The sequence below is a fragment of the Ursus arctos genome, unplaced genomic scaffold (genome assembly GCF_023065955.2).
Source record: "Ursus arctos isolate Adak ecotype North America unplaced genomic scaffold, UrsArc2.0 scaffold_7, whole genome shotgun sequence".
NCBI classification, from domain to species: Eukaryota; Metazoa; Chordata; class Mammalia; order Carnivora; family Ursidae; genus Ursus; species Ursus arctos.
The window spans coordinates 66,804,944-66,832,375 of NW_026623089.1; the positions used below are offsets into that span (position 1 = coordinate 66,804,944).

General features: G+C 44.0%; 2 protein-coding genes across 15 annotated transcripts in view; one reads left to right on the forward strand and one right to left on the reverse strand.

Annotated features, from left to right (window-relative positions):
- The window catches only part of TTC13 (tetratricopeptide repeat domain 13), a 79,021-nt gene extending 69,291 nt beyond the window's left edge, over positions 1-9,730 (reverse strand). For 6 of the 14 annotated variants that reach the window (XM_057308365.1, XM_057308368.1, XM_057308373.1 and 3 more), the window contains exon 1: positions 9,383-9,718. In XM_057308365.1, the coding sequence (XP_057164348.1) occupies positions 9,383-9,650 (268 nt within the window). In that variant the 5' untranslated portion in view covers positions 9,651-9,718. Of the gene's footprint in view, positions 1-9,382 lie in introns of all 14 variants that reach the window. The other 8 variants (XM_057308374.1, XM_057308372.1, XM_057308367.1 and 5 more) reach the window with 4 other exon arrangements.
- Positions 9,731-9,877: 147 nt separating this feature from the next.
- ARV1 (ARV1 homolog, fatty acid homeostasis modulator) lies at positions 9,878-25,884 on the forward strand. The gene is made up of 6 exons (XM_057308376.1): positions 9,878-10,128; positions 16,519-16,638; positions 19,005-19,158; positions 21,786-22,010; positions 22,792-22,938; positions 25,374-25,884. The coding sequence occupies exons 1-5, from the start codon at positions 9,925-9,927 to the stop codon at positions 22,932-22,934; spliced, it is 846 nt and encodes a 281-aa protein (XP_057164359.1). The 5' UTR covers positions 9,878-9,924; the 3' UTR covers positions 22,935-22,938; positions 25,374-25,884.
- Positions 25,885-27,432: the final 1,548 nt, after the last annotated feature.

Below are 27,432 nucleotides of genomic sequence, written 5' to 3' on the forward strand. Positions count from 1 at the left end.
GCTGCAGGTATGAATCTGATAATCATTAACTTAACATTGGATGAGTGAACAGGGGGAGGTAGGAGCTCAATGACAACTCAGGAAGCTTAACAAGAAACACAGAGCTGACCCCGGTGGGGGCAACGTTATCTAAGAGGAGGGTAATGAACTTGGTAATTTGCCTTTTTTTCCTAAAGAATTATCTGAAGAACATTTCTCTGAATTGTTTTACATCTTTGCCATAAAGCTATACACAGAGTTATTACAATGATTCTCATTTTCCATTATACTCCCTTATCCCCAAAGTCAAGTATTTGTTTCTTCTCATTTTTCTTGATGAGCCTTGCTAGAGAATTGTCTAAACGTTACCAGCATTTTCAAAGAACCAGCTCTTACAGTGAAATCTAATTAAATGTGCAGTCAGAGGAACAGTACTTAGTTTGGAGGCAAAGCACGAGAGTAGTTTAGGGCATGGGCTCTGGAGCCAGCCTGACCCCCATCAGATGCCTCACAGGCTGGCTGACTGCACAAGTCCTTTTGTGTCTCCTAGCCTGTTTCCTCATTTGTAAAACAGGAACAACTACCACCACATACCCTCCCCGGACTTTTGTGAGGAGGAAATATAATGCCCACAATTCGCAGGAAATGGCTGGGTTTGAACTGCATGGGTCCTCTTACACGCAGATTTTTAAAATAAATACAGCATACTACTGTAAATGTATTTTCTCTTCCTTATGATTTTTTTAACTACATTTCCTTTCCCTAGCTTATCTTAGTCTAAGAATACAGTATATAATACATATACAAAATACGTGTCCATCAACTATTTGTCATTAGTAAGGCTTCCAGTCAACAGTAGGCTGATAGTTAAGTTTCTGGAGAGTCAGAAGTTGTACACGGTTTTTGATGATGTGCGTGGGGTGGCGGTGGGGGGAGGACTGGTGCCCCTAACCCCCTCATTGTTCAAGGGTCCACTGTATACATATCTAGGCTAAAATTCTTGGAGAGTTTTGCTGTTCATTTCTTCTTCCTTCTTTCCTTCAGATTATTTTGGTTTTCACAGCACTTTACAGTTTTCAAAATGCTCTCACAATACTCTTTCCCTTGGTCCTCTGGGGTAGGCAGAACACACCTTAGGCTCATCACACACATGGGGAAATGAGCTCAGTGTTAATGGATGTGTACAAGGTCAGAAGACAAAGAAACTGCAAAGCCGAGACTTGCCACATCCGTGCTCTAGGACACCACATCAACAGAGGTGCCTGGTCCATTTGTCACCACCCATTCTGCCAATGCTGGGTCCTAATAATAGATGGTTCAGGTAGAGCAATGCCATCAAACTTCTTTCCTGTCCTCCCAAACCCCATAGACAGCTGATTTTAAGATCGGTTTTAGTGGAGACACGAGGGGCTGACTGCAGTAGGTTCAAGAAAAAACTGGAGACTGCATAGACACAGCTCCTTTGAGGAATTCTGCTATCAAGGAAGCAGAGAGATGAGAGGCAGCTGGAAGGATGTGTGGTCCTGTCTTTGTGACTTGTATTTTTCTAGACAGGAGCTATTATAGCCACTGGTGTGCTGACGGAAGACAAGAGGGAATGAGATCTCCCACCCCAAAAAAAAGTGCTACACTCACGGAGTGTCCAACAAGTGCACACAGCTATGCCTAGAGCTGCAGGCGGGCTGTAGCTATGATGGCGGGGAAGTTCTCTTCGGATTGCTTCCTTCACAGTCAAATCAAATGACCGCTTCGTGAGCAGATGGTGGCTTTGGAAGTTGCAGGTACATGTCATACATTCATGTCTGCAGGTGAAACTGACAAAGCTTGTGAACAGCAAACCCAGAGCCAATTCCTGAAGGAAGATGTTTTATAGGGAACTCAACAGCTGCTGGGCTGCACTCACCACTTGACCACCTTGCTCTAGTTATAAGACTGTGCCAAGTTTACCCAAAAACAAGGATGACTGGGCTTTTCCCATGGATGGGCTAGGACTTGGAAGTCAGGCAATTCTAGTCCTCGGTGTAGGGTGGCCTGGGAAGAGCAGTAAGCATCACTGGGGCGGAAGGAGCTACCCAAAGGCCGAGCAGCTGCCAGGCAGCAGCAATTATACTGCCTTTTGCTTTAATCAATTTCTGCATTTGTAAGACAACCACTGTTGAGGACCTTGTACCTCACATTGGTTGATGGTCCCAAATGGTAAGTTTCTTTTAGAATCTAATCCCAGGAAAAGTAGGAGGAGGAAAAGTTCTCCTCCTCTGAATTCACGTGCTTCTTTTGTTGTAACAAAATTATTAATCATCTGTACCTGAGATGTGTAAGTTATCATAAAACGACCTGAAAATAGAGGCTGCCCGCTGGGAATTAGATTATAAAGTCAACATATAATTAATCCATTAGAACAAAGATCTGCAAAAGCCATCTTAAAGAGACAGAATGGCTTTATAACCAAGCATGAATATAATCTGATCAAAGCTGTATTAACCCACACAAAAGTATTAACACACATAAAGAATGTATACAACCAAAAGAAAAGGAGCTGGTCAGCCTTGCAGAATGGAAAAAGAGGCAGGGAAGCAAATGATGTGGCACCGATCCAAGAACAGAACCGGGTTGAGGGGCGGGGTGCTGGAGCCAATAAAGTGAGCAGCCAGCCTTAGCTGCAAAGGCTACTCACTTAGCCTGGGGTTGTAGCATGGATTGAACACACAGCAGATGCTCCAAGTGACACATACTTTTAAGAGCTGAAGACGTTTTCATAAACCTACACATGCTCTCAAATACCATCGACTCTACGGGGAAAGCTGAAGCAAATCTAGGCAGTGGTGTGAAACCCTTAGTGAAAAAGGAACAGTCACTTTGAAGATTGTATTTATTGATTTGAGAGAGAGAGAGAGTGAGAGAGAGCACGTGCCCACAAGTGGGGGGTGGGGGAGAGAGGCTGAGGCAAAGGGAGAGAGATAAGCAGAGCAGGGAGCCCAGTATGGGGCTCGATTGGACCCCAGACCCTGGGATCATGACCTGAACCAAAAGCAGATGCTTACCTGACTGAGCCACCCAGGAGCCCCCAGAGTCACTTTGAACACCCCAAACACGGGCAGGAAAAGGTCACAAGAGAACTCAACTGCTCTTCCGTGTGGAAGAAACAGACCATCTGACCCAGGATTTCTGACTGTTTACCTACAGAACACCAGCACCTGAGTGGTGCAAATCAGGGACCAGGTGCTGGTACCTGAACCAGAAATAAAGTCATACCAAGTTACCTCCAAATGAAAGTAGGGTAATGTGGAATAAGACTTTATCAGCAAGCTTAAAAACCACTATCAGATATGTATTTGGAGTTCTTTCTAGTTAACACAGGTTGTTCGGTTTGTGAAAAGTCATGAAGTAAGCACCTGTGACACATTTGTCTGTATATGTCACATTCCAATAAAAAGTAAAATTTTTTAAAAAAAGTAACAGAGGAAAATGTTAGCATTAATGCAGAGTGAAAAGTATTAAAATTCTGCTACTTCAATCAATTTTGCATTTATTCTATCGGTGAGATAACAAGCCCAAACAAAAAAGATAAAATGACCTCTTTAAAACACCACATTGTGAAAAGGGGAAGCTTCAAAAGTCAGTCAGTTGGCCAAGTATTTAGGGAGTGCAGTGAAGCCAAGCCGTGTCTATGTGCTAGAGAACTTCTTGAAAAGTCCGTATACACAAAGTGCTCAGCCACTTCCTGTGGGCATGGTCCACGTAGGGTAGGTTCTAAAACCCAGGCCACATATCTTTTGCCCTCATCCAGAGCGGGGAGAAAACGAATCCTCATTAACCAAAGCTGAACATGTCTACCAGTGTACAGACCTTTTAAAAGGTAAATGTAATTCTTTTTCTTTTTTTTTTAAAGATTTTATTTATTCATTCAACAGAGAGAGAGACAGCCAGCGAGAGAGGGAACACAAGCAGGGGGAGTAGGAGAGGAAGAAGCAGGCTTCTTCAGGAGTGGAGAAGCCTGAAGTGGGGCTCGATCCCAGAACACCAGGATCACGCCCTGGGCCAAAGGCAAACGCTTAACGACTGAGCCACCCAGGCGCCCCAAAAGGTAAATGTAATTCTTAATAGCAACAGATCTATTTGAGAAAGCTCATGAGTATGCAAATACCACAGCTATCATCTTCATAGAGTTTGTGCTACAAAAAGCATCTCCTAAAGCAGAAACTTTCTGAAAGATGCTGTTCAAGTGGCAAAAGAGGCAAGTATCCTCCAGACAATACCACGGTGCCCAGGGCTGGAGGACATAAATCTCTTTACCGCTCTATGCCTCGGTCTCTGCACTCAAAATAAGCTGGTTACCTGACACTGGCAAATTTACTTGTGTATACGTTGAAAAAAGATTGGAAGAGATTTGCCACAAAACTGTATATGATAACACACAAAGAAAATCAGGGCCAAGGGAAAAAGGATCAAGCAAATATAACAGTAAGGGTTACCACAGTTACCATGACTGAGCATAAAATTTGGTCCTTATTTCCTCATAGCCAGAACAAAAAAGGAAATAAGTCTCATTATAAAAGTGTCCCTCTACTGATTCCCTGCCACCTCTAAGGCTTAGCAATGATTTAAGTGCTGTGAGCAGTAAGACCCATGTCATGTATTTAAATACCCGATTCCTCCATTAAGGAAGATATATGGACAATCCTTAAGTCTAACTGACTGTCAGAAACATGGGTTGGACTTCCTTATTTTTCTGGCAGTTAACACCTCCCAAATCAGACACAAATGCTCTTTTCTGCACAAAAAGCTGTGGGAAAATAAGCTCAAATCTTGCATTATTAATTTCAATAAACTAAAGAAAATGACTTCAGGTTGTAAAGTAATCATTGAACGTGACTGAGGCACTAAGCGTAGGCAGTGCTGCTAGTTAGGTGAAGGCGGCCATTTCCGAAGTACCATAAAGACACCAGCATAAGGACCACCTCACTTAGGAGCAGACAAAGATCTGAAGAAGGCAGTACAAAGGGAAAAAAATATCACAGTCACTGTCCTTATAAACACTGCATTTTTAAAGAAGAAAAATGAAAGTATTTTTGAAACAATTACAAGAAGGACACACGTTTGACCTATGACAATACATGTTAGTCTGTAAAGAACACATAGATGTCTTTACTACAGGATGAATGCCACCTTTGAATGAGATGCGGTTTAGCTTCAGCAGGAAGAGCAGAGGAGAGAGACAAAGTCTTCAACCGACAGACACGTTACAGCTTCTCTAGACCTTCACTTACCACATCGACAACACTGGTGTGTCAAATGAAGACATCTCCAAGATCTCTCCAAAGCTCACGCTGTCCAGGGCTCTGTTCATGCCACCTTACCAGAGGCCTTCCCTGGCCCCCTCGCAAAGTAACACAGTACATTTTATTCTTCAAGGCACTTATCACTGAGCCTACTCCACACTCATCCCCCCCCCGCCCCCGCCAAGAAGGCAGACTCCACTCAGGGAAGCTGGCCAGCTGTGCTGTGTTCCCAGGGTCCAGAACACTGAGTAGCAAGTAGTAGGCACACAGATAGCTTTCCCGTGAAAGAACAGATCCACTCTAGCTCTACAGCTCAAAATACTAGGTGCAGTAAAGCATCCTTCCATATACGCCAATATAAAATTCTAGAAGTTACTTAAGAACGTAACTTTCAACAAAGGTGAAGGGTGTAGGACTTGATCATTAATACTGATAAGAAATTATACTAAGAGGGAAATATTACCAAGGAAATAATACACAAATGGTCAGGAGGGCAGGTTCAAACCCTGGCTCTACTGTGTTCTACCGTTCTCTACATTCTACCTAATTTCTCTCTGCCTCAGTTTCACCTTAGGTAAAATGAGGATAAAAACCGTACCTGCCACAGTGTTGAGAGGACTAAATAAGAAAGTACATAGTGTTTACAAATATAAAACTAGGGGAAAAAATTAGGGAAATACTTCTGTTCCTTATTTCTTCCCACAATTTCAAACTATAAACAGGGCAAAGGTAACAAGGAAGGGAAATTTATTTTTATTTGAAAAATATGGGGATGCCTGGGTGGCTCAGTTAGGTAAGTGTCTCTCTTGGACTCAGGTCATGATCCCGGGGTCCTGGGATCGTGCCCCACATCAGGCTCCCTGCTCAGTGGGGAGCCTGCTTCTCCCTCTCCCTGCCACTCCCCCTGCCTGTGCTCACTCTCTCTCTCTGACAAATAAATAAAATCTTAAAAAAAAAAAAAAAGAAAAAATATGTACATTACAGTATTTACTTTTCTTAAAAGTAAGATTATTTTTCCCACACTAAAACTGAGAGATGATCTGACATCTGTGGTTATACATGCCTTTCAAGTAAAATATAAAAATTGCACTGGAAGAGAAAGGTGAGGGAAGCCTGGTAACAGCCAAGTAAGGCTGCGACCCCTGACAAGTAAAATACAAAAACTGCACTGGAAGAGAAAGTTGAGGGGGGCCTGGGAACAGCAAAGTCAGGCTGAGACCCCTGGCACCCAGGTCATCCATGCTGTCTCTGCAGCAGGACCTCAGTGGGGGTTGGCCCCGAGCATGCGGCTGCTCCCAGGCACTGGATTCCATTTGATCATGGTCCACACAGCACAGTCATTGCCAGTGCTGTGTTCAGACCTATGGGCTCCCACCAGCTGTTGCCTTTGGCTTTATAATCACTGGGAGTTCTGTGTTAAGAGAATACACATACAGCTCATCAGAAGGTGTGATTTAGACTCAAGCCGGCATGAAATCAGCTGTCTGAATCCAAAAGCTGTGGGAAGGTTTCTGTGTCTGTCCCCTGTATAGGGACTGGCTTGATAGGGACAAGCTTGTGGCTAGAAAGGCAGCACGTGATGACGGTACGACTAACAGACGGTGAGGCTCTGAGAAACCGGCTCATCTGGATCCTGGCACTTATGTAGACCCTTATGTTGATCAGAGGGGAGTTCTGGATTCAGAACATGAGCCCCTAGGTTACAATATGGTTAGCTGTAAAACCTGATTTTGTTCCTACATCTGTTCTTCTTAGAAAGGTGAGGGACTGGGGCAGGTTTCATAGGGTCCGGCTTCTACCTACTTGTCCAAGATGAGGACGGAGAAATGAGAGACACTTTGGGAATTGCTACCACAATAGAGATGGCTTCTGTCACGTACCGCAGCCAGTAAAGCTAAGAGAAACAGCTGGAGTGCCAAGGAGCATAAGCAGTTGCTTTTGGGAATGATTAATTGGGGCTAACAGCAGCAGCCAAGCCACTTTAGCACCTGTCAGCAGCTACGGGACATTGATGTCAGCCCAGGAGCGGCTGGCTCAAAGACTCATGCCACACATTTGCAATAGCACATTGGTAATTCCAAACTATGAAAATAAGTACTACGTGGGGGAAATAAATAGAAAAGTGAAACATCTGAATAAATTACACTTACAAATACTCGTAGTGTTCATCCTCTGAAGCAGAGAACACTAGGTAATGGTTTCCACATATGAGGGAATTGGTAGAATGGAAAGGAGAATTCCTCCAAATGCCTAGTTCATGAAAACCTATATAATCTAGGGGAAAAGCATAATACAGGTCAGAGTTGGCTCAAATAAGGACTCAAAGGCTGGCATAAGCCTGATGCCACAGAGTGAAATGAGCGGCCTAGGTCAAGAATATCAAGCAATTTCATAATAGAAATCGATTTGTGTCTTCCATTACCTAGAATCTGGGTCTTCCTGAGCCAGTGAGCGTCACATGACTACAGGAGGGAAAGGGAAATGAAGATTTACATAATAACGTACTATATGCTAGCAAATACTACAGATGTGGTTTCCTACCTGTAACTACTTAGTGTCTAAGACAAAGTTTCGTCTGGAGCTTGCCTGCCTGGGCTCCTCCCTTTACAGCTGTGGGGCCCCAGGAAAGGGATGATTTCACTGTATCTCAGTTTCCCCATCTGAGGAAAAGGAGCTACCATCCCATGAGGTAGTGACTGGTGTGCTGACAGATTTAAGACAACAGGCTAATCAACCTAAAGCTCTTATAGCCGTGCCTGGCAAACAGCAAGCACTCCATGTATGTTGGTTATTTCCCACTTTCCTCACAGCACTCTTGTGAAGAAAATGAAACCCTGTAATTAGGTAACAGTGTCTTCAACTTAGAGAGGCAGCAATTTTGCAAAGACAAGCAATTAGCTTGTGCAGAGTCACAGAAAGCGAAGAGGTAAAAGCCATTCTTTTGCCACTTTGCAACACTGGCCGTGTTTTGTATGGCGTTACTAGCCAATGCCTACTACAAAGTAAAGAAGGCACAAACCCTCCAATGAGTGAGACTTCCTTAAGGGAGTCAGATTATGCTTAAAGGAAATCAGAGTGTGCTAATCTTGACATTTCATCTCAACTAAAAATTACTTATTGTCTTCCCAGTTACACAATAGTAAAGAACACCACAGTCAGGCCATAAAAGCATCCAGCCAGCTTCTAAGGAGTTCGATAGACCCAGACCTTTCAAAGGCAAGCCTTAAGTAAATTCTGGGGAAGAGGAAAAGGACAGGAAGGGAAAAGGAAGGGGAGGGGATTGAAGGGTGAAAAGACCCAATGGAAAACCTCAAAACAAAAAAACCATACACACGAATTTTGCCCCTGAGGCATCTGCCATGATTTACTAAGCTGAGGGCAATAGCGCCCATCTTAACGAAGGAGCTGGCCTAGTTCCAATACACACACAGCTCTGACATACAAGGGCTCAAGGCCTGCTGGGCCCTTTTTGCCCTCTGGGAAACACCTGACAGGTCACAGGTCAGTCTTAAATAACTGGAAGCAAGATGTCAACGAGAAGGTAAAATGGGCTTGCGGTTTTGTTCCCTTCTTTCTTTCAGGCATCAAATTTTTAGAGGTTATGTTTAATACAAGACATCAACCCAGGAGGTCAGAAAACCTGATTTCCGGGCCTAAGACAGGCCAGGCATCCCCTCTCCGGGCGCGGCCCCCCGCTAGGCCCGGTCCTCCTTCGTCCGTCGGTCCTTCCCTCGTTCCCCTGGTACCCGCGGGTCCCGGAGCGGGTACCGGGGCTGCCCCGGGACACTTGCCATCTTCTCTTCCACCCTTTCAACAGTTGCTAGGACTCCGGAGAGGCGGCCCTGGCCCCAGAAACATGTTGTCAGCTCTTTTCTCCATTCACCACCCTCCCCGCGGCGGCTACGAGAGGAGGGCGCGCAGCGGCGTGGGTGCGAGCGGCGGGAAGCGGCCCCGGCGTTACACCTCGCGGACCCGGCTCCCGCAGGAGGATACGGCGCGCGGCCGCTGCGGGCGGCGAGGCCCGGGCGGCCCAGCACCTCAGCCCCGGGGCCCGCCGTTCCCACGGCCCTGCCTCCCCCGCGGCCCCGGGCGACCCGGACGCCCGCCCGCCGCCGCCCACTCACCGCCGCACTCGACCGAGTACTGGTCTCCCCAGTCCCCGGACTGCGGGCTGCAGCCGCCGCCTGCCGGGGCCTCCTGCTGCTGCCGGTGCTGCAGCTCCTGCTTGAGCAGCGACAGTGGCGAGTAGTGCTCGGTGGCCAGGGCGCCCGGGCACGGCCCGGCGGACAGGACCCCCAGCAACAGCAGCACCAGGACGCGCCGGGCGGCGTCCACGGCGGCCACAGCGCCGCCCCAGCAGCAGTAGCAGCAGCAGCAGCCGGCAGGTGCCATCTTTCCTCAAGGCGCATGTGCGGCGGCCGTCGCCGCACGCTGCGGCCTCCCAGCCTTAACCCGCGGTGGGCAGGTGGGCCGTGGCAAGGGGGCGGGAAAGGGAGTGGCGTTGCCTGATGGGAGTTGTAGTCCTAGCTCGGCCAGCCGCGAGCCCCCTTTCCGGGACTGAGACTACGAATCCCAACAAGCACCGCACGGGAGAGGCTTTCCGGTCTGGTTTCTGACGTCTTCCCCCGCCACTGAATCGGAAGTTCTCGGCCGCAGTTGCGTGGAAATGGGCACCGGTGGGCGGAGTGGGCTACGGCCAGGCAAGGGAAACACAGAAGGGGTGGCCGCGGGCAAGGGGAACACGGATGGGGTTGCAGCAACTCCTACTGCTGCCTCGGCCTCCTGCCAGTACAGGTGCATCGAATGCAACCAAGAGGCCAAGGAGTTGTACCGAGACTATAACCACGGAGTGCTGAAGATAACCATCTGCGTGAGTTGTCAGGTGTGGGGTGTCCTTGGGGAAAAAATGGCGCGGCGGGATTTGGGGACCGTGAGAGACAATGGGATCTGTGTATCAGCTTTGTAGGGCAGTAAAAACCAACGAGTCTCAAGGTCCTCTAGTATAGTTCTCAGTTCGATACTTGACATTCCTGTCCGGGGTCAGTGGAGCCTTTACATTGTTACCTATAGTGTTAAAGAACTCACCACCTACAGCGGTTTTCTCATACCCGTCATGTTTGCTGGTGAGACCTAACGCGGCGAACGGATCCTCGAACGGAGATGTATGTAGACGTTGTGCAGAGAAATTTAAAGATTGGATGATGTTGACATTCGAGTTCACGCCCAAACTCTTTAGTTCTTAGCCATTCTCCCTTTCATAAATGAATGTCATCATCCTTACGGTCCATACCCCTATTAAATTTTCCTGGAATATTTTATTTCAGGTTTCATCCTTTGTGGTTATTGAATGTACAGTATGTGTTGTATGCAGAGCACTAAGCTTGACGCTGGTGATAAAAAAACAAAAATGATGAAGTAAACATTTTGCTTTTAAGGTGTTCATAGTCTATAGAGAATGATTTAATGTTTCAGAGGTCACAAAATTGGACGTTCTTTTTGGGGTACTAGCAAAGAACCTGCCACATTAATAGGCAGTCAGTGCATTTTTGTCCCATTTCTGTTCTCCTGATGATTTTCTAATAATCTCGTTAGAAAAACATGGTCTGTAGTAAAATATAAGTGAGTAGACAAACTGTGAACGTGTACCTGTTTAATCTGTTGTCAACTGACATAATCATTGTTCCTCTCTCAAGCGGTTTCCCTCACTTGGCAAAATTTCAACCCTGGTTAAATCCAACATGTTGTCTGATCTGTCTCCTCACCCTTGCAGCTGTACTTCAACTGAGGAAAAAAACACCTAAATTCATGACCACTAACCTCGTGTAGCCCTGGATGCCATCTGGCCATCACATTACATTTCACTAATCCATTCACATTCCCACTCTAATGAACCATCCTCACAAACCTTCTCTCTTCTTAGGTTTCCCACATATGCTTCCCTGCTTTGCTAAAAAAAAAAGAGAGAGAGAGAGAGAGAGAGAACTTTCACAGCTTTGCAACCACATAAACCCAGTACTAGCACCTGTTTTTCATATGCTCTTTCTTCCCTCCTGTTAGAATGAACTGTCCACACACCTGTCTAAAACCAGCATGTGGTTGTGCCCTAGACCCCATCCATCCTCTTCTACTTACTTAGGGACATCTCTGCAGCAATACTCTCTGCTCTCTGCTGAATCGTTCCCACCAATATAGGTACTAGTCTGTCTTTAATTTAAAAAACACACGCACTCTTCACCTCACTTCCTCCTTTAGCTCCTCCTCTTTTTCCCTTCCCTTTGACAGCAAAAGTCCTTTAAGAGATATTTGTACTTGCTATCTTTATTTCCTTTCCTACTTTCTTTTGAATTTACTTCAGACACACTTTCTTCCCACCCACAATTTCACTAGAAACTGCTCTTAAGATCATAGTCACTGACTTCCACTTTACTAAATCCAATAGTCCATTCTTGGTGAACTGTCAGCAGCATTTGATCTTATTACTTCCCTCTGGAAACGCTGTGTGCAATTGCCAGGACACCAGACTCTTCTAGTTTTCTTATCTTACTGGCTATTCTTCTCAATCTCATTTCTTGTTCTTCCTCACCTTCCTTACCTAATAACCACTGAGTACCCTAAGGCTCAGTTCTTGGGCCTCTGTCTACACACTCTTCTTTGAAGAGCTCATTCTGGTTCTTGGCTTTAAATTCCATCTAAACTTTGACAGTTGCCAGATTAAACCTCCAGCCTGAACCTCTTCCTTGAACTCCATCCACAATGTCTGCAAACGTCCAACTACCTACTGGATTTCTCCAATTGGATTTTTATAGTTACATCAGACTTTCACAGTTCATGGCAACTAGACCATTTTATTTCCCAAGAGCAAAAAATCTTAGTCAGACTTGATTCCCCTTTCTCCCACATTCCTTATTCATTTGCTTGGCAGATCCTGTTAGCTCTGTCTTCAGACTATGTTTAGAGTCCACTGCTTTTCACTACCTCTACCACCATGACCCATGGTGTCATCATGTCTCACCTGGATGATGGTCCTAACTCTTAGCCCATGTCACCCCTGCACCTCTTCAGCCTCCTTACCCAGCTGCCAAACTCTGGCTTTTAAAATTGAAGTTAGATTATGTCATTCCTTTTCTCAAACCTTCCAGTGATTTTTCATCTCAGAGTTAAGGCCAAAATCCTTGCACTGGCTCTAAGGCCTGTGTAGTCCCCTGCTACTCTTCTCTTATTCTACTGCAGCTCCATTGTCTCCTGAATGTTCTTAAACCAGACAGGTTCCTTCCTCAAGGGCCTCTGCACTATACGTGGAATGCTTTTCTGTCAGGTGTCTGACATAGCTAATTCCCTCACCTCCTTCAATTATTTTCATTTTTAACATCTCAGAGAGGCCTAGTCTGACCACCCTATTACAAATTGTGATTCTCCCTCCCGAGTCTGGTATACCTTATCACCTCCCCCTGCTTTATCTTTCCCATAGCACCTATCATCTTTGAATATTCTATACAATTGACTTATTTGTTATTTATCGCGTATACCCTCCCACTGGAATATAAGCTACACAACGGCAGAGAGTGTGTATGATTTATTCATTAATATAGCTGGCTTACCCAGGACAGTGCCTGACACATAGTAAGCACACAATAAGTATTTCCTGAATGAATGAACCATTTCTAGGTTTTCAGATGCTCATATCCTTGGCCATTCTGGTGGCCTTGTGAGTTATATGGCATCTAAATTTAATGACTTCTCAACTGGCCCAATTAAGTGATCTGTCTTAAAGATGACAACCACATAACTGTGAATATAGTCTTGTCCAGAGTAAAGCTTTTACTGTCTCTTCAGTTTAGTTAGTGATCTTTAATGATATAAATTAATCTTTATCTTTTTGAAATCATTGGCATTAAACTAACAAAATCGTTTTCCTAATCATCAGATGATGGCTTCCCTAGAATTATATTTGAAATATTGAGTGGTGGTACAGTACGTTATTGCACACAGTCATTCCCTGATGGCTTAGACTGTGTAGTATACTCATTTTTATCATGATACTATGCATAGTGGCATTATTTACGAAAAATCATTTAGTTGATGCTAGACTCTGAAAATTAAGTCGTGAAATAATTTTTTGAAGGCTCTCCCAAGGCGTGAGAGTAAAAAGTTTTTAGACATTAGGCTATTTGTTCTGAAAAAGTAGCCAAAGTTTCTATAAGTTGGTAACTCATACATACTTTGGTCTCTTAGCTGCTGTCTTTGGAGTCAGCAGTATACTCAGCCTGATCCCCTCCCTATATTTTTCAGTCTAATCTCCCTTCTCTTTCCTCTTCCTGTTTTTCCACTGCCATTCCTCCCCACTTGCTCCTCTGGGTTTCCTTAATTTTCCTCCATCTAATGGAAGCGTGGCCCTTGCGTTTAGCCATTCCCTCTCCTTCAGCTTTTTGTAGTTCATTATAATTATGTTTTAAGATATAGCATTTTGGGGATTGCCTGGATGGCTTAGTCGGTTAAGCATCTACCTTCAGCTCAAGTCATGATCTCAGGGTCCTGGGATCAAGTCCCGCCTCGGGCTCCCTGCTCAGTGGACAGCCTGCTTCTCCCTTTACCTGATGCTTTCCCTGCTTGTGCTCTCTCTGTCTCTCTCTCTCTCTGACAAATAAATAAATCAAATCTTTAAAAAAATAAATAATAAATAAAGATATAGTACTTTTGATATCCTGTAGTCCCTGGACTCTTTTATGTGCTTACATATTTGATAAATTCATGATGGTAACAAAACAAGACTCCTTTGAGATTCTCCTAAATTTCAAGTCTGCTCAGTACTACAATATTCAGCTTCCACCTTTAGATGCTGGATGCAAAGATGAATAAGACATTCTCCTGCCCTTGAGGTGCGTAAAGTCTAAGGGGATCCACTTTCAAGATACGTGTTTGCTTATCGTGGAGCTAAAATGAAACAGATGGGAGAATGAGTGGGGAAGGGGATGGCCCTGAAGATGATGGGGAAAGAAGAAGCAAAAATATTCACAAAATATTGGCCAGTTTATATTCTAAAAGAGATGTGATTCACCAGAGAACTGGAGAACATAGCAGCAGAAAGTCATTCGTATCCATGGTGAGATAGAGGTGGTAGAAGTGTTTGAGTTTCTGGGGTGTGCATGGTCCCCATGCTGCAGTGGTTTCTTAGAGGACAACTTTCTTTTTCAGGATATGTGTCTAGTAAGTAGTGGATGGAATGGAACAATTTTTCCAAAATCAGAAAACATACCTAAATGTAGCCATCTGCCACTAAGATGTTTTACTACATTTGTTTGCTGTGTGTGTGTATGGTTTCCCTCCTTACAGTCAAGGTGGAGGAAGCACTCAAGGGAAAAGCAAATAATAGAAGCAGAACAAGGAAAAATTAGGCTGAAGCTGATAGGGAGGGAACCAGCAGACGCTAATGAATTCTCGATGTTTATAAAATACTCAGAATGCTAGGAAGGGAAGATGGGCATAGCACATGACATCGCACCTGAGGCCAGAAGCCACTCCTTCTATTTGCGCTCATGTCACCATGTATTCATTCCACTAAAGCACTTAACAGCAGCAGGCTTATTTGTCTTCCTCTTCTAAACTATAAGGTCCTAGAGGATAGAGACTTATGTGTCAAGGTGAATATCCAGCACCTTGAAAGTGCCTGGTCCATAGAAATGGCTAAGCAAAGAGAGCTGTTCTAATCACTGTTGTAGCCACTCCGAACACATTGGTCAGATGAGTGATTGCAGAGGGAAAACTGGCCTGCCATGTCCGCCAGTGCTGGTTTCTGCCTAACTCCTTCTAAAAATTGTCCAAATCCTGGTATAAACTTGCAATGTCTGAAGATGGGTTTTAGGGAACTTTTAAAGGACAGAGAAAAGACCGTTGACCAGCCAGTAGCCTCATTTTACAATGAAGTAGCATCTCTGGTGTTGCAGTGTGGTTTGTAGAGAGGAAGTGTTTCCCACATGGGTAGCACAGGGAGGGCGTCTGGAAAACAGCTCTTTGTCACGAACATAGGATTTCTGATTCTGTGGCTTCTGTTCAGACCCCGGCTCACTCTTTGCCCAGCTGAAAAACTGCAAAATTATTAGCCTGTTAGGCCTCAGTTTTATTAGTGGATTTAAATTTGAGGTAATAGCACATCTCCCTTCATTGGTTCACTTGATGACTCAAAACCACACCCATTTCTTGTAAATGACATGAATGAAGTGGAGAAACTCTAAGGTGGAAGTGATTTTTTCATTACATTTGGAGTCAGGGTTAATATTCGTCAGCGGACTTCGGTTTTTTTCCTAGGGATTTGATGTCATTAAAAGGCCATCCCCATATGTTTGCATATCCATCACTTCTATTTCTATTTTACCTTCTCAAAATTTCAAAATGTTTTATGTTTGAATTATAGCCATTAGAATAGTAGCCTTGATTCAACTTTGTAACTAAAACTGTTTCAAATGTCACATTTCTGATGAGCTTGTTCTTGTACACCTGTGTTTTATATGTTCTGATGATGCTGGGATTTGATAACATTGTAATCACATGTGTCCCCCAAAAAAAGGGCAATTTCATAGGAGTCACAGAGAGCCCAGGAGTCTTGCTTCGAGTAACCTAGAACCAAGCTGACCAACCCACTTCCTTGCTCACAGCTTGGGGTCCTCCAGTGTCTTCACTGACCCAGAGAAATACCATTTTCTTTCCATAGTCTCGATGTTATTGGAGGAGAGAAACAAGTTTCTCTTGGTATCTGCCACCCCCAGATTGTTGACACTGTGCCACACTCTTTACCTGCTTTTAGCTCTCAGAAGCTTTGGTCCAAGGTAACTCTTCTGAACCCCTTCCTCGAAATCATGTTTCAAGAATCACAAAGTCAGTGGCCATCTAGCCAACAGGGAACAATTTCTCAATGAAAATACATTATAAATTTATTTCCTTATTTTATAATAATTCCTACAAACTGAAAGTAGAATTTTCTGGGATACTTTTCTGCCTAAAACCAGTCTTTAAATCAAATGTCTTTTTAGCTTCTTACATATGAGATTCAAAGATTACTATCTCTCGCCTAGAAGATTATATTTAGTCATTTGTGAAACCAGGGCTTCTATAGATGAATATTTTGTGTCTGAAGAGAAGTTAATGTAAATAAATGCTGATATGTCCTTATTGCTATAGTCCAAAATAGACTCTGCTAGTTTGAAATCCTTTAAGATTTCAGAATGTATAAATTTGCTTGTTCTAATATTATCTCACATTATTTCAGAAATCCTGCCAGAAACCTGTAGACAAATATATCGAGTATGATCCTGTTATCATCTTGATTAATGCTATTTTATGCAAAGCCCAGGCCTACAGACATATTCTTTTCAATACTAAAATAAATGTAAGTTGTGGTAATGTTTTTATTTTCTAATTTTCCTTTATGGTGCTCTTGTACATTTAAAGAATAATAATTTTGAACAGAATTAAAGAACATCATTTTAAAAAGAAATTCTAGGGGCACCTGGGTGGCTGAGTTGGTTGGGTGTCTGCCTTCAGCTCAGGTCATGATCTCGGGGTCCTGGGATCGAGTCTTGCATTAGGGTCCCTGCTCAGTCAGGAGCCTGCTTCTTCCTCTCCCTCTGCTGCTCCCCCTGCTCGTGCTTTCTCTCCCATTCTCTATCAAATAAATAAATAAATAAAATCTTTAAAAAAAAAGAAAAGGAAAAGAGGGGCGCCTGGGTGGCTCAGTCATTAGCATCTGCCTTTGGCTCAGGGCGTGATCCCAGGGTTCTGGGATCGAGCCCCGCATCAGGCTCCCTGCTCCACTGGGAGCCTGCTTCTTCCTCTCCCACTCTCCCTGCTTGTGTTCCCTCTCTCGCTGGCTGTCTCTCTCTCTGTCAAATAAATAAATAAAATCTTAAAAAAAAAAAAAAAAGAAAGAAAAGAAAAAGAAATTCTAATGAGAATAGGTCTTTTATTTCAACAATATCTGGAAGTTTCTAGAAATAACAGGCATTGATAAACAAGGTGCACAATGTTCAGTGAATATTTAAGAATATGGTCACTGGGAGGAAACTGACAAACCATAATCTGGATCGCCTTTCAGTAGGTTACCTTTTTGAAAAAGACATCAGTTATTTCTAACAATAAAATTAAATATATCCAGGTAGGGAGAGAATTACACCTGAAGAAGTAGCAAACATTAAAAGAGAAATATTTTTAAACAATTTGTTGCATTTTATATTCGACTGAGGGAATCCCTCCCCTCCACCACCCAAGTTAAGTAACCACGGCAGTTTTGTTTTTTTTTTTTTAAAGATTTTCATTTATTTATTTGACAGAGACAGCCAGAGAGAGAGGGAACACAAGCAGGGGGAGCGGGAGAGGAAGAAGCAGGCTCCCAGCAGAGGAGCCTGATGTGGGGCTCGATCCCAGAACACCAGGATCACGCCCTGAGCCAAAGGCAGACGCTTAACGACTGAGCCACCCAGGCGCCCCACCAGGGCAGTTTTTAAATCTCTAGAGCGATTCCCAAACTTTGGTACACAATAGAATCACGTGGGAGAGAAGGAGGGCATGGCAGTTAATCTTTCCAAGTGAGGCCACACCCGGAATCAATTAAATCAGAATCTTCAAGGATCTATTTCTTAAAACTCCCCAGGTAATTCCTGAGTGGAGCCAACTAGAGTAAGTTCAGAAGCCCACACTGATACCTATTCCTGGACTGCATGGCATTTGTGCACACACTTTCTTTTCCCCACTTTCTGTTGACATAGAAGGTCCAACCCATGGAATAATGTGGTTTTTTAATTTTTTTATTTTTTAAAAGATTTTATTTATTTGAGGGAGAGCACACACGCTGGGGGTGGGAGCTGAGTGCAGAGCTTGATGCAGGGCTCAGACCCCACGACCCTGGAATCATGACCTGAGCCGAAACCAAGAGTCCAACGCCCAACCACCTGAGCCATCCAGGTGCCCCAATAATGTATTTTTAAAAGCCAATTCTTGGGGCTCCTGGGTGCCTCAGTCGGTTAAGTGTCTGACTCTTGATCTCAGGTCAGGTCTTGATCTCAGGGTTGTGAGTTCAAGCCCAGCGTGGAACCCACTTATAAATAAATTAAAAGCCGATTCTTGTTGCCTGGTATTTTATTTTTTGCCAAAATTTCAGACTCTTTAAAACTTGCAGGGGATTTTCTATCTTTAATTGTTGTCTTCAATATATGAATTCATGCTCATCGGGCATAGGGCCATTTTTTTAAAATTTATGTTCGGACTAATAGTTTCCTATGAGGTATGATGGAATCTTCAGGTTAAATCTATTCTCATGGCTGCTTCCATCTATCCATGAGTCACAGAAATTCTGTGCCTGATTCTGTTCTGATGCAGGACAGATGCTGAAAATACAGTGAAGGGTGAACTGTTTAAAGCAGTATTTCTTAACTAGGGGTATACATCAGAATCCTCCTTCTTCCCCCAGAGCTGTTTCAAAATTGCATGTCTAGGATTACTTCCAAAGATCCTGGATCAGGATTGGGGCCTAGATGTTTGCAGTCTGAAAAATCTCCCCATGATTCTGATGGATGTTGCTGACAAAAACCACTGGTTTACAGACAACACAGTGACACGCTTAATTGAGCAGATCTGATTTGAAAAGCTATGAGATGGGAGGCTCTTCAAAACCCCAGATACTTAGCTGCCTGTGTCTATTTGGTGTTACGTATAATTGTTTCTTTACCCAGTGGATGGCATTGTCTTTTTGACTCCCAGATGCATGGAAAACTCTGCATATTTTGTTTGCTTTGTGAAGCATACCTGAGATGGTGGCAGCTTCAAGATTCAAACCAGAACACTGATCCTAACGACTTCATCAGATATGCCAAGGAATGGGATTTCTATAGAATGTTCGCAATTGCCTCTCTAGGTAGGAAGAAGTGAACTAGTAATCACTATTCTGGTTAAAAGTGAGGTGGGTGGTCTTAATCATTGGTAAGAGGAGGGGGTTAATACAGGACTTGAGACTAAATGTTCAGCTCTATCACTAACCTGTTAGATGAGTTTGTCTAAATTATCTGCTTTTTTACTTTTTTATTTGTTACCCCAGATATGTTATGAAAATGGTTATATTTATCAGATTAGAGAGTTTCATAAAATATCGTGAGGCATAGTATTGTTGATAAGATTCCTCAATTTAATTTCTCGATTGTCCAATTTAAAGATTACCTAGGTCCCATCTTTATTAAAACAGATAGATAACTGCCAGACATTATCCAATATGTTATGCTAATTGCATTGAACTAATGCAATCTATTTACTAGGGAATACTTCTTATTTATCTGACTGCATACAAGGAAAGTGGCTACTGCCCCCAAATTCCTTAAGTTCTAGAGTAGCTTTTCTTCAGAATTCGAATTTATGACTTAGGTCAGAATTGTATTAATTTCTGTGATTTATTTTCTTCCTTACTGGCTTCCATGCTTCTCTGCTTCTAAACTCTTTGATTATAAAGAAATATTATTATAATAATATCAAGTCTCTAGTTCACTGCAGGGTCAGATTTCTGGACTATGTCGTCTTCTGTCCCTTTTTCTTCTCTGCTCTCACTCTCTTGGTCCTCTCGTGCAGTTCTGAGGTTTTAAAATTTGTATGGTGGGGTGCCTGCTGGCTCAGTTTGTAGAGCAAGTGACTCTTGATCTCGGGGTTGTGAGTTCGAGCCCCATGTTGGGTGTAGAGATTACTTAAAAATAAAATCCTTTAAAAAATAAATAAATAAAATTTATATGCTAAGAATTCCCTAACATACATAATACTATTAAAAACATCCTTGAAAACATTGCCTAAGCCAAGAACAAGAACCTAATATAATTTTAAGGTTTAAAGCAAAGGCTTTTAAAATTTCTAAGCATAAACTCTTTTATGTCCATAATTTTTCATATACAAAATAAATCAGGCTCATTTCCAAAGTCTGAAATTACTGTAGCACCTACCCTATAGCGGATATTCTGACACTAAATCAGAAATCTTTTTCTATTGTTACTTAACTTTTTTATCCAGTATTAGGTTATGAACCTCTAAAATAGCTTATAGAAAATATGTTACATAAATGCAGCATTTTAGGATTTAAACGCTGCTTTTGCAGTTTTATCACTTCATGTTCACGACCATCCTCTTTGGTAGGTAGGTTGGGGTCTCCCCTCTGTGTGGCTGTGGAAGCCTAGAAGTGGGAAGGCAGGTGATTTCCCCAAAGTCCCGCAGGAGGTTAATGTCAGCACAGAGATGGGTGGTGCTCTGGGCTCCCCACATGGCGCTTCTCCGTGCAGCACGCTAGATCCTTCTGAGCCCGTCTGACCTGTGAACACCTCCGGAGTAGAGGCTCAGTTCTGCAAGGTGGTCTAGCTTTGAGTCTCTCCAGTGACAGGACACAACCCTCTCACCCTCTATGGTGAGATCATTCTCGTTGTTAGGGAGTTCTCTGTTGCTTTTGTTATTATTTTTGTCCAAATCCCAGGCTAGAAGATCTACCTATCTGAGCAGATCCTTGCAGTTGACAAGTCCTGGAGTTACTTTGCAGGGAGATGGGGTGTCTCCCCTGAGGGATGTATCAAATGCCATGTAGGTCAGCCATCCAAAATTACTTTTAGTGATTCTAGTCACCTGTGTTTGGAACCTCTTTAGTTTGGCTCTATTTGGTTATACAACATTGTAGGAAAAATAACAGTTGTCTCTCTTAAAATTTGATATATGTGTTCCAGAAAAACCTGATTCTGCAGAAACCCGAATAACACAGCTATGGGGAGAAATAGAATTAGGGACAGACCCCTCAAAACATACGCAGCTGGGTCATCAGAGGACTAACAATCTTAATAAACATTATATCGCAGTTGAAAAAAATGTTAAATTCCTAGTTAATGGGAACAGAACAGACTCTGCTCTGTTCTGTGGACCCGGTGGAACTGTGGCTTCTGGTCTGGACTCTGTCTTTGAATACTTTCTGGAAGGATAAGGAATTGCACTCAGAAAGTTTGTTGAAATGAGTAAGGGAAGTTTTAAATTTAGGTAACAGTATTCAAATGTTGTAGATAATAGGCAATAAATAGTGGGAGACTGAACAAAGAAAACACCTTCGCACGTAATTTTTAGGGTGGGTCCCATCTTTCGGACTTAAAAATCTGCTCGCGCCCCATTTTATTCTTTCTGTGGAGATCTGGAACACTGAAGTTGTTTAAACAGCACCTTACTTCCTAGAAAGAACTTCAGAGAGCTGATGATTACAGTTTTAACGGACTGACTTTTACTTCAGTGGACCGTGAAATACTGCATGAAAGAACTGCTGAAATATACTTCCGCAGTCGCACCAGCAGGATTTGACCCAAAAGGCAGGGCCTTATCTATTGAAAAAGAAGGAAGGGGAAAAAGAAAATTTGGTCTCGATGAAACAGTTCTAATGAAGTCAGCCGATAAGTTGTATTTTGGAATTGTGGTTTCTTTGTATTTAGAGAGAGATGGTTTGGAAAGAGACATTCATATTTCTGTTTTCCATTTCCTCCTTAGAACAAACTGCCTTTTTTATTGGCATTTTTACTTTCCTGTGGGTAGAACGACCGATGACAGCGAAAAAAAAACCCAACTTCATTTTGCTGCTGAAAGCGTTATTATTATCTAGCTATGGAAAACTCCTGCTGATTCCAGCTGTCATTTGGGAGCATGACTACACACCCCTGTGCCTCCGACTCATTAAAGTATTCGTCCTTACATCAAATTTTCAGGCAATTAGAGGTATGTTTATCTTTTATTCGTTCTTCTCAGCCTTCAACCCACATACAAGCTTAAAGCCTTGTTTCTCCAACACCGTCATATAAACCCTGTTAAACAGTGGAATTCTCCATAGAACAATAACAGTGTCTAGCATTTCTCTAGTGCCTTATACATAGCACATAGTCTGTAATTGCTCAAATTAACCACATAGTATTTTTTAGTTTTCGGAATGCTTTCTTGTGTGTTATCTCAGTCCTGGGAGGTTGTAGGGCAGCCGTGATTACCCCCACTTTGTGAATGACTTGTCCAGATGTACACAGCCCGGCACTTGTCAAGCCAGGAAGCACAATTCCTATTATACCAACAAAGGGATGAGCGGCCCTGTGGGTCTTCATTTTTCCCATCCATTGTGAGAAGGGTTATTTTAAGTAACCTCTTACCTGATACCTTTTCTTGAAATGCTTATCATCTTGTAAACCGTAAAACTGAGAAAGCTCTGGTTTTTTTCTGCTAACCTCTTTATAACCTTAGAATCAATTTTTTTGTTTTCTCCTATATTCATGGAGATCTGTGTCTTGATTCCAGGAGGGGAAGCTTAGTGTTTCTGTTACAAGCACATGCTTTGTTTCTCTCCAGAGATGAAAATGTGGGAGAAGGTAGCAGCCCGGATTAATAAGAATGAATAGAGATTCTCTAAAAAAACAGTTGACAGAACAATCCCATTCATAATGCCACAGAATGTACATCCCAATATCACTTAATTAAACTCTTAAGAACTTATGAGGTGCCTTTTCTTTTCCAGTGACTCTGAACATCAACCGAAAGCTCTCCTTGCTGGCCATCCTGAGTGGCTTACTGGTGGAAAGCACCATGGTCTACTTCTTCCAGAGGATGGAATGGGATGTGGGAAGTGATTGTGCCATCTATAAATCCCAAGACTTTTGAAGAGGTACAGAAGCCTCTTGGTGTTCACACATTCAGACAGGCATCCTCCTCAAATGAGACAAACGCCATTATAAAATAAGGAGATGCCCTTCCATGACCCCTCCCCAGCCCCTGATGTCCTCTGGGTCACCTCCGTCCCCCTCGAGGACTGCAGTGCACATCTCAGGGTCGTTGTCACCCTGAGGGACATCCACATCTGTGTTTTGTTGCTTCTCGGGGCCCTGTTCTCCTCTTCTCTAATAGCTACTCCCCACACCACTCGTACTGAGACCTCAGACTCTGAAATCTGCCCCCTTGTCAGCTGGCCCTCCCGCACCCCCCAGTCCAGTTGTTCTGCTCTCTCCCTTCCACTATCCCTGCTTTGGGCTGCCTTTTCACCTCCAATCCCTTGACCCCCCCCACCACCACTTCTGGCTTACCTCACCTCTCTTTTTACCGCACTGCAAATGTAGGTAGCTGCCAGTTCATTGCCATTAGTCCTTGAAACCGTTGGCTTTTTGCCCTTCCACCAGACATGCCTTCTTAGAGCCATTTGGGTGAGTCTCAGTATGTGTTTTCCCTGAGTCCAGCGCTGTGAGCACAGACCCTCAGCTGGCCCTCGGTATTGCTCCTCTGCCTTCCTGGTCACCTCCAGGGAACCTCCCATCACATGGTTCTGGAACCTTCCCCACACTCCTTCCTCCCATGTGTCCCCTCACTTTGCTGAGAGTCGAGCCCATTACAGATTCCTTGAGCTTCCTTCCTTCCTTCAATCCAGAACGCTTTGGTCGCCTGTGTTCTTTCCTCCTTCCCTCCATCCTGGCCCGGACTTGTGCTCCTCTTCCTCTGTGTAAGTGTCCTTCCCCCTCTGGTCACAGACTCCTGGCCCACAGCCTGGGTTGGGTGTAGGGTCAGGGAGGAGACTCAGAAGCTGGATTGGGGGGCGCAGGGGGCGAGGAAGGCACAGAAGCAGCAGGGAAACAGCCCAGCTGTGAACCTTCTCCACCTCTGTGTAAAGGCCATCGTCAGTCCTGTGGCCTCAGTCTCCCCTCATGCTCGGTCGATACTCTTCCTTTCCAGGTCTTCAGACACTGCTCCTCCATTATCCACCGCACTGGCTCCTTCCTCTTGGCAAATGTACACACACGGCTCTCTGTTCTAGAACAATTGGTCTCAGCCTGTTTCTTCACCACATTCCCTCTTTGTGAAACATACTTGCTCCCACAGTCTCCTGAATCTGCACTCCTACAAATCAGAGGGAAGCCGGTTGCCAGCTCTTCGTCAGAGTCCTCCTCCCTTAGCTCCACTCTGGAAGCGAAGTCAGAGCCCCTCTGAAACAGGCTGCCCATGCTGTCAGGTCCTTTCGTTCGCAGACTTCCCAGTCTGTCCCAGGACTCGTCCAGGCGCTCCTCCTCTCTCCTGCTGTTCACACAGTCAGCAGCAGCCGAGCCCACGGCCTGGACCGTTCGTTCTCCCAGGGCTCAGGCCTCCCAGACCTAGCAGCTCCAGCTCGCCCCTCGGCCCGGACGCTGCGCCCTTCCACTGCCTCCCAGGCGGTGCCGCCCAGCCCTGCCATTACCTCAGAAGTGTTCTGCCTCTCCCCCCGCTACCCACCGAAACACAGTCCCTTCCTGATGCTTTTCTCTGGAAATGTCCCTTTTTACTCAGACCCCAGGGCAGCTCTTGTTTGTCTCCTGTCTAGAGGTTTGTAAGAGCCTCCTCACAGCTTTCCACCCAGACACCGGTGCCACATAAATATTCATAAAGCATCACTTCTGGGGTCCCTCCGAATTTTCCTTCGTTCCTTATTGCCAACACAGGAGTCTCTAGTCTCTTCCTGAGGAACGTCTTTTAGCTTTCTCTCCGCTTAAGTGTGGTCCTCGATATTCCGGTCCTAAGTCCCTCTCCGCAGGCACGTTCCCACCCACATCCTTTATCACGGTCTTCTCTATCATCTCCAAATACGGCTAATGCTCTCCCCTGGGCCTGGAGTGGCCTCTTCTCCACCTAACCAGATAACAGTCAGTCCTCTTTGCTTCTCCGTGGACGGAAAACTTTCCAAAACCTCGAGTCTGTGCTCTCAGTGCCACAGACCTGTCAGGGCCCAGCTCAACACCACAGCGGTCGTGTCCAGGATCTCCTGAGACTTCTGGTCCCAGATGCTTGGTCCCAGCTTCCACAGGTTGGAAGCTTCTAGTTGTCAAGCTATCATCGTAATTTCCGGTCAGGATAACAAGGTCATCTCCTCCTTTATGTTACCTCATGTTTTCTATTGTCCTTGTCTTATGTTCAAATCCCATGTGTTTATGCCTAACTCCCCCAGCCTGGTAAACAGAGACCGGGAGGTTACATGTGAGGAAATACGTATTTCCCACAGCACAGGGCCTGCCCTAGTAAGTATTTGATGAATTGATTTTCAGCAGAAAGTGCCACTCGAAATACTTCTTTTATTATCCACAGTTGGATTCTTTATCATCTGCGGCAGACCAACTGCGTCTGAAAAAGAGAAGACATAAAGTACCAAACCAAGCTCCTCATTTGCGTTGAGCAAAATGAAGCAAAGATTTGGACACACTTCCTGAAAAAGACAGCGATGGTAATGCCATTGGAAACCCCGAAAACTACCACGCCTCCCCCCTCCCCCTGATATAAAGACCATCAAAACATACATAGACACACACAGACAGACACAGAAACACAGATGCAAGGACGCTGCCATAGGGAGTGGGGTGCGTTACAAGCAAAGACTTGGGCTATGCAGACCCCCCGAGGTAAGCATTGACCTGAGGAAGAAAGTGAATGCATGACTCGCACATAATAAAAAGATCTATGTTTCATTCCTTTGACATGTTTATATCTCTTTAATTTAAATGTTCAGTTATTGGTTCTAAATAATTTATTTAAAATAGTATTTCTTACAACAAAAACATTGTTTTCTTAATAAAGTCAAAATAAATGGAGCTTTTGTAAATTTTTTGTAAATTTCCATATTTTCCCCTGTAACTAACTTACTCTTTAGAAATGGCTGATCCAAAAATAAAGAACTAAAACCAGTAAACTGTACACACTACAGAGGTGAATTCTATCTCAGTAAAGCTGATACTAGATAAATGGATAAGATAGCACCTCCCCCTTTTTTCTCTTCCCATTTCGTTTACTTGTTCTTTTATTTATCATTTACTTATTCATGCAGCAGAAATTACTAAGCACCTACTGTGTATGTCAGACAGCATGGACACAGTGGTGAGCGGTCCTCTTAAAGTTTATGGAACAATGGGGCACCTGGGTGGCTCAGTCAGTTGGGCATCCGACTCTTGATTTCGGCTCAGGTCATGATCTCAGGGTCATTAGATCGAGCCCCATATCGGGATCCATGCTGGGTGTAGAGCCAGCTTAAGATTCTCTCTCTTCCTCTCCTTCTGCCCCTTCCCCCCATGCTCAATCGCTTTCCTCTCTCTCCCCCCCCCCCCACCTAAAATAAATAAATCTTTAAAATATCCCGTACAACTAGGTGGAGTATGGGCACTGGGAGGTTTAAAACTGATACCAGGAAGCCATGTAAAGTCGGATAATGAGGGGCCTCGGGAATTGTAACTTAGCCCAAGGATCATGAAACCAGCACAGAATGTTAGAAGGATCCAACGTAAAAAACAAAACCAACTGGAACGACATCGCAGAATAGCCACAGTATGGAGCCTGTAAATTGTAAGGAAAGAGGGAGTGAAACGTGGTTTAAAGGAGTACAGCCAAAGAGAAAAAGTCAATTAAAAAACAAGTATTAGAAAAAATGACAATGTGATATGCTGATCACAGCTTCTCAGATCTTTGACCTTGCAACCCAGATAAGTGAAGATAAATGCATCACTGATTTTTATATTTATTTATTTATTTTTTAAGTAGGCTCCACCACCAGCGTGGAGCGCAACGCAGGGCTTGGGCTCACGACCCTGAGATCATGACCTGAGCTGAGATCAACAGTCAGATGCTCAACCAGCTGAGCCCCCAGCTGCCCCCATACCACTGATTTATTAATCCATACACAGTACATCCCAGTCTTTCTTGAGCACCTTAAAGGTATCTGCTAATTTTTTTTTTTTTTAGAACAAGTTTTAGAAACCGCTTTCCTTGGTATCTGTGAGCAGGAGTCAGCTAAAGGCTGTGCAAGGTCTGCTAGAGGACTACAGAGGAGACCCACCCGATCCGACTGACCTTAGAGTCCATTCAGCATGCTGCTTATTACATCAGGGTAGGAGTACAGGAACGGGGGAGAGGCTGCCCTTGGGTGCCCAGTAGTGCACGTGAACAAATGATTAGTTCTCCCCCACCCTCCACCCCACAGAGTTCATCTTTCCCTACGTAGTTTTCAACATTTTTTATGAAATATTTCAAAGATAACAAAAAAGTTGCAAGGATTCTACAGTGAAAACCCATATTCGGACCACCTACATTTTACAGTTGTTACATTTTTCCCTGACTTCTTTTTAAAGTTTGTTTAAATAATGATTCCTGAAACAGCAGA

Coding starts and splice junctions, on each gene's coding strand:
- ARV1 (XM_057308376.1), top strand. CDS start 9,925: ATGGGCACCGGTGGGCGGAGTGGGCTACGGCCAGGCAAGGGAAACACA. Junction 19,159..21,785: donor GTTCGCAATTGCCTCTCTAG/GTAGGAAGAAGT, acceptor TTTCCTCCTTAG/AACAAACTGCCTTTTTTATT. Junction 22,011..22,791: donor AAATTTTCAGGCAATTAGAG/GTATGTTTATCT, acceptor TTTCTTTTCCAG/TGACTCTGAACATCAACCGA.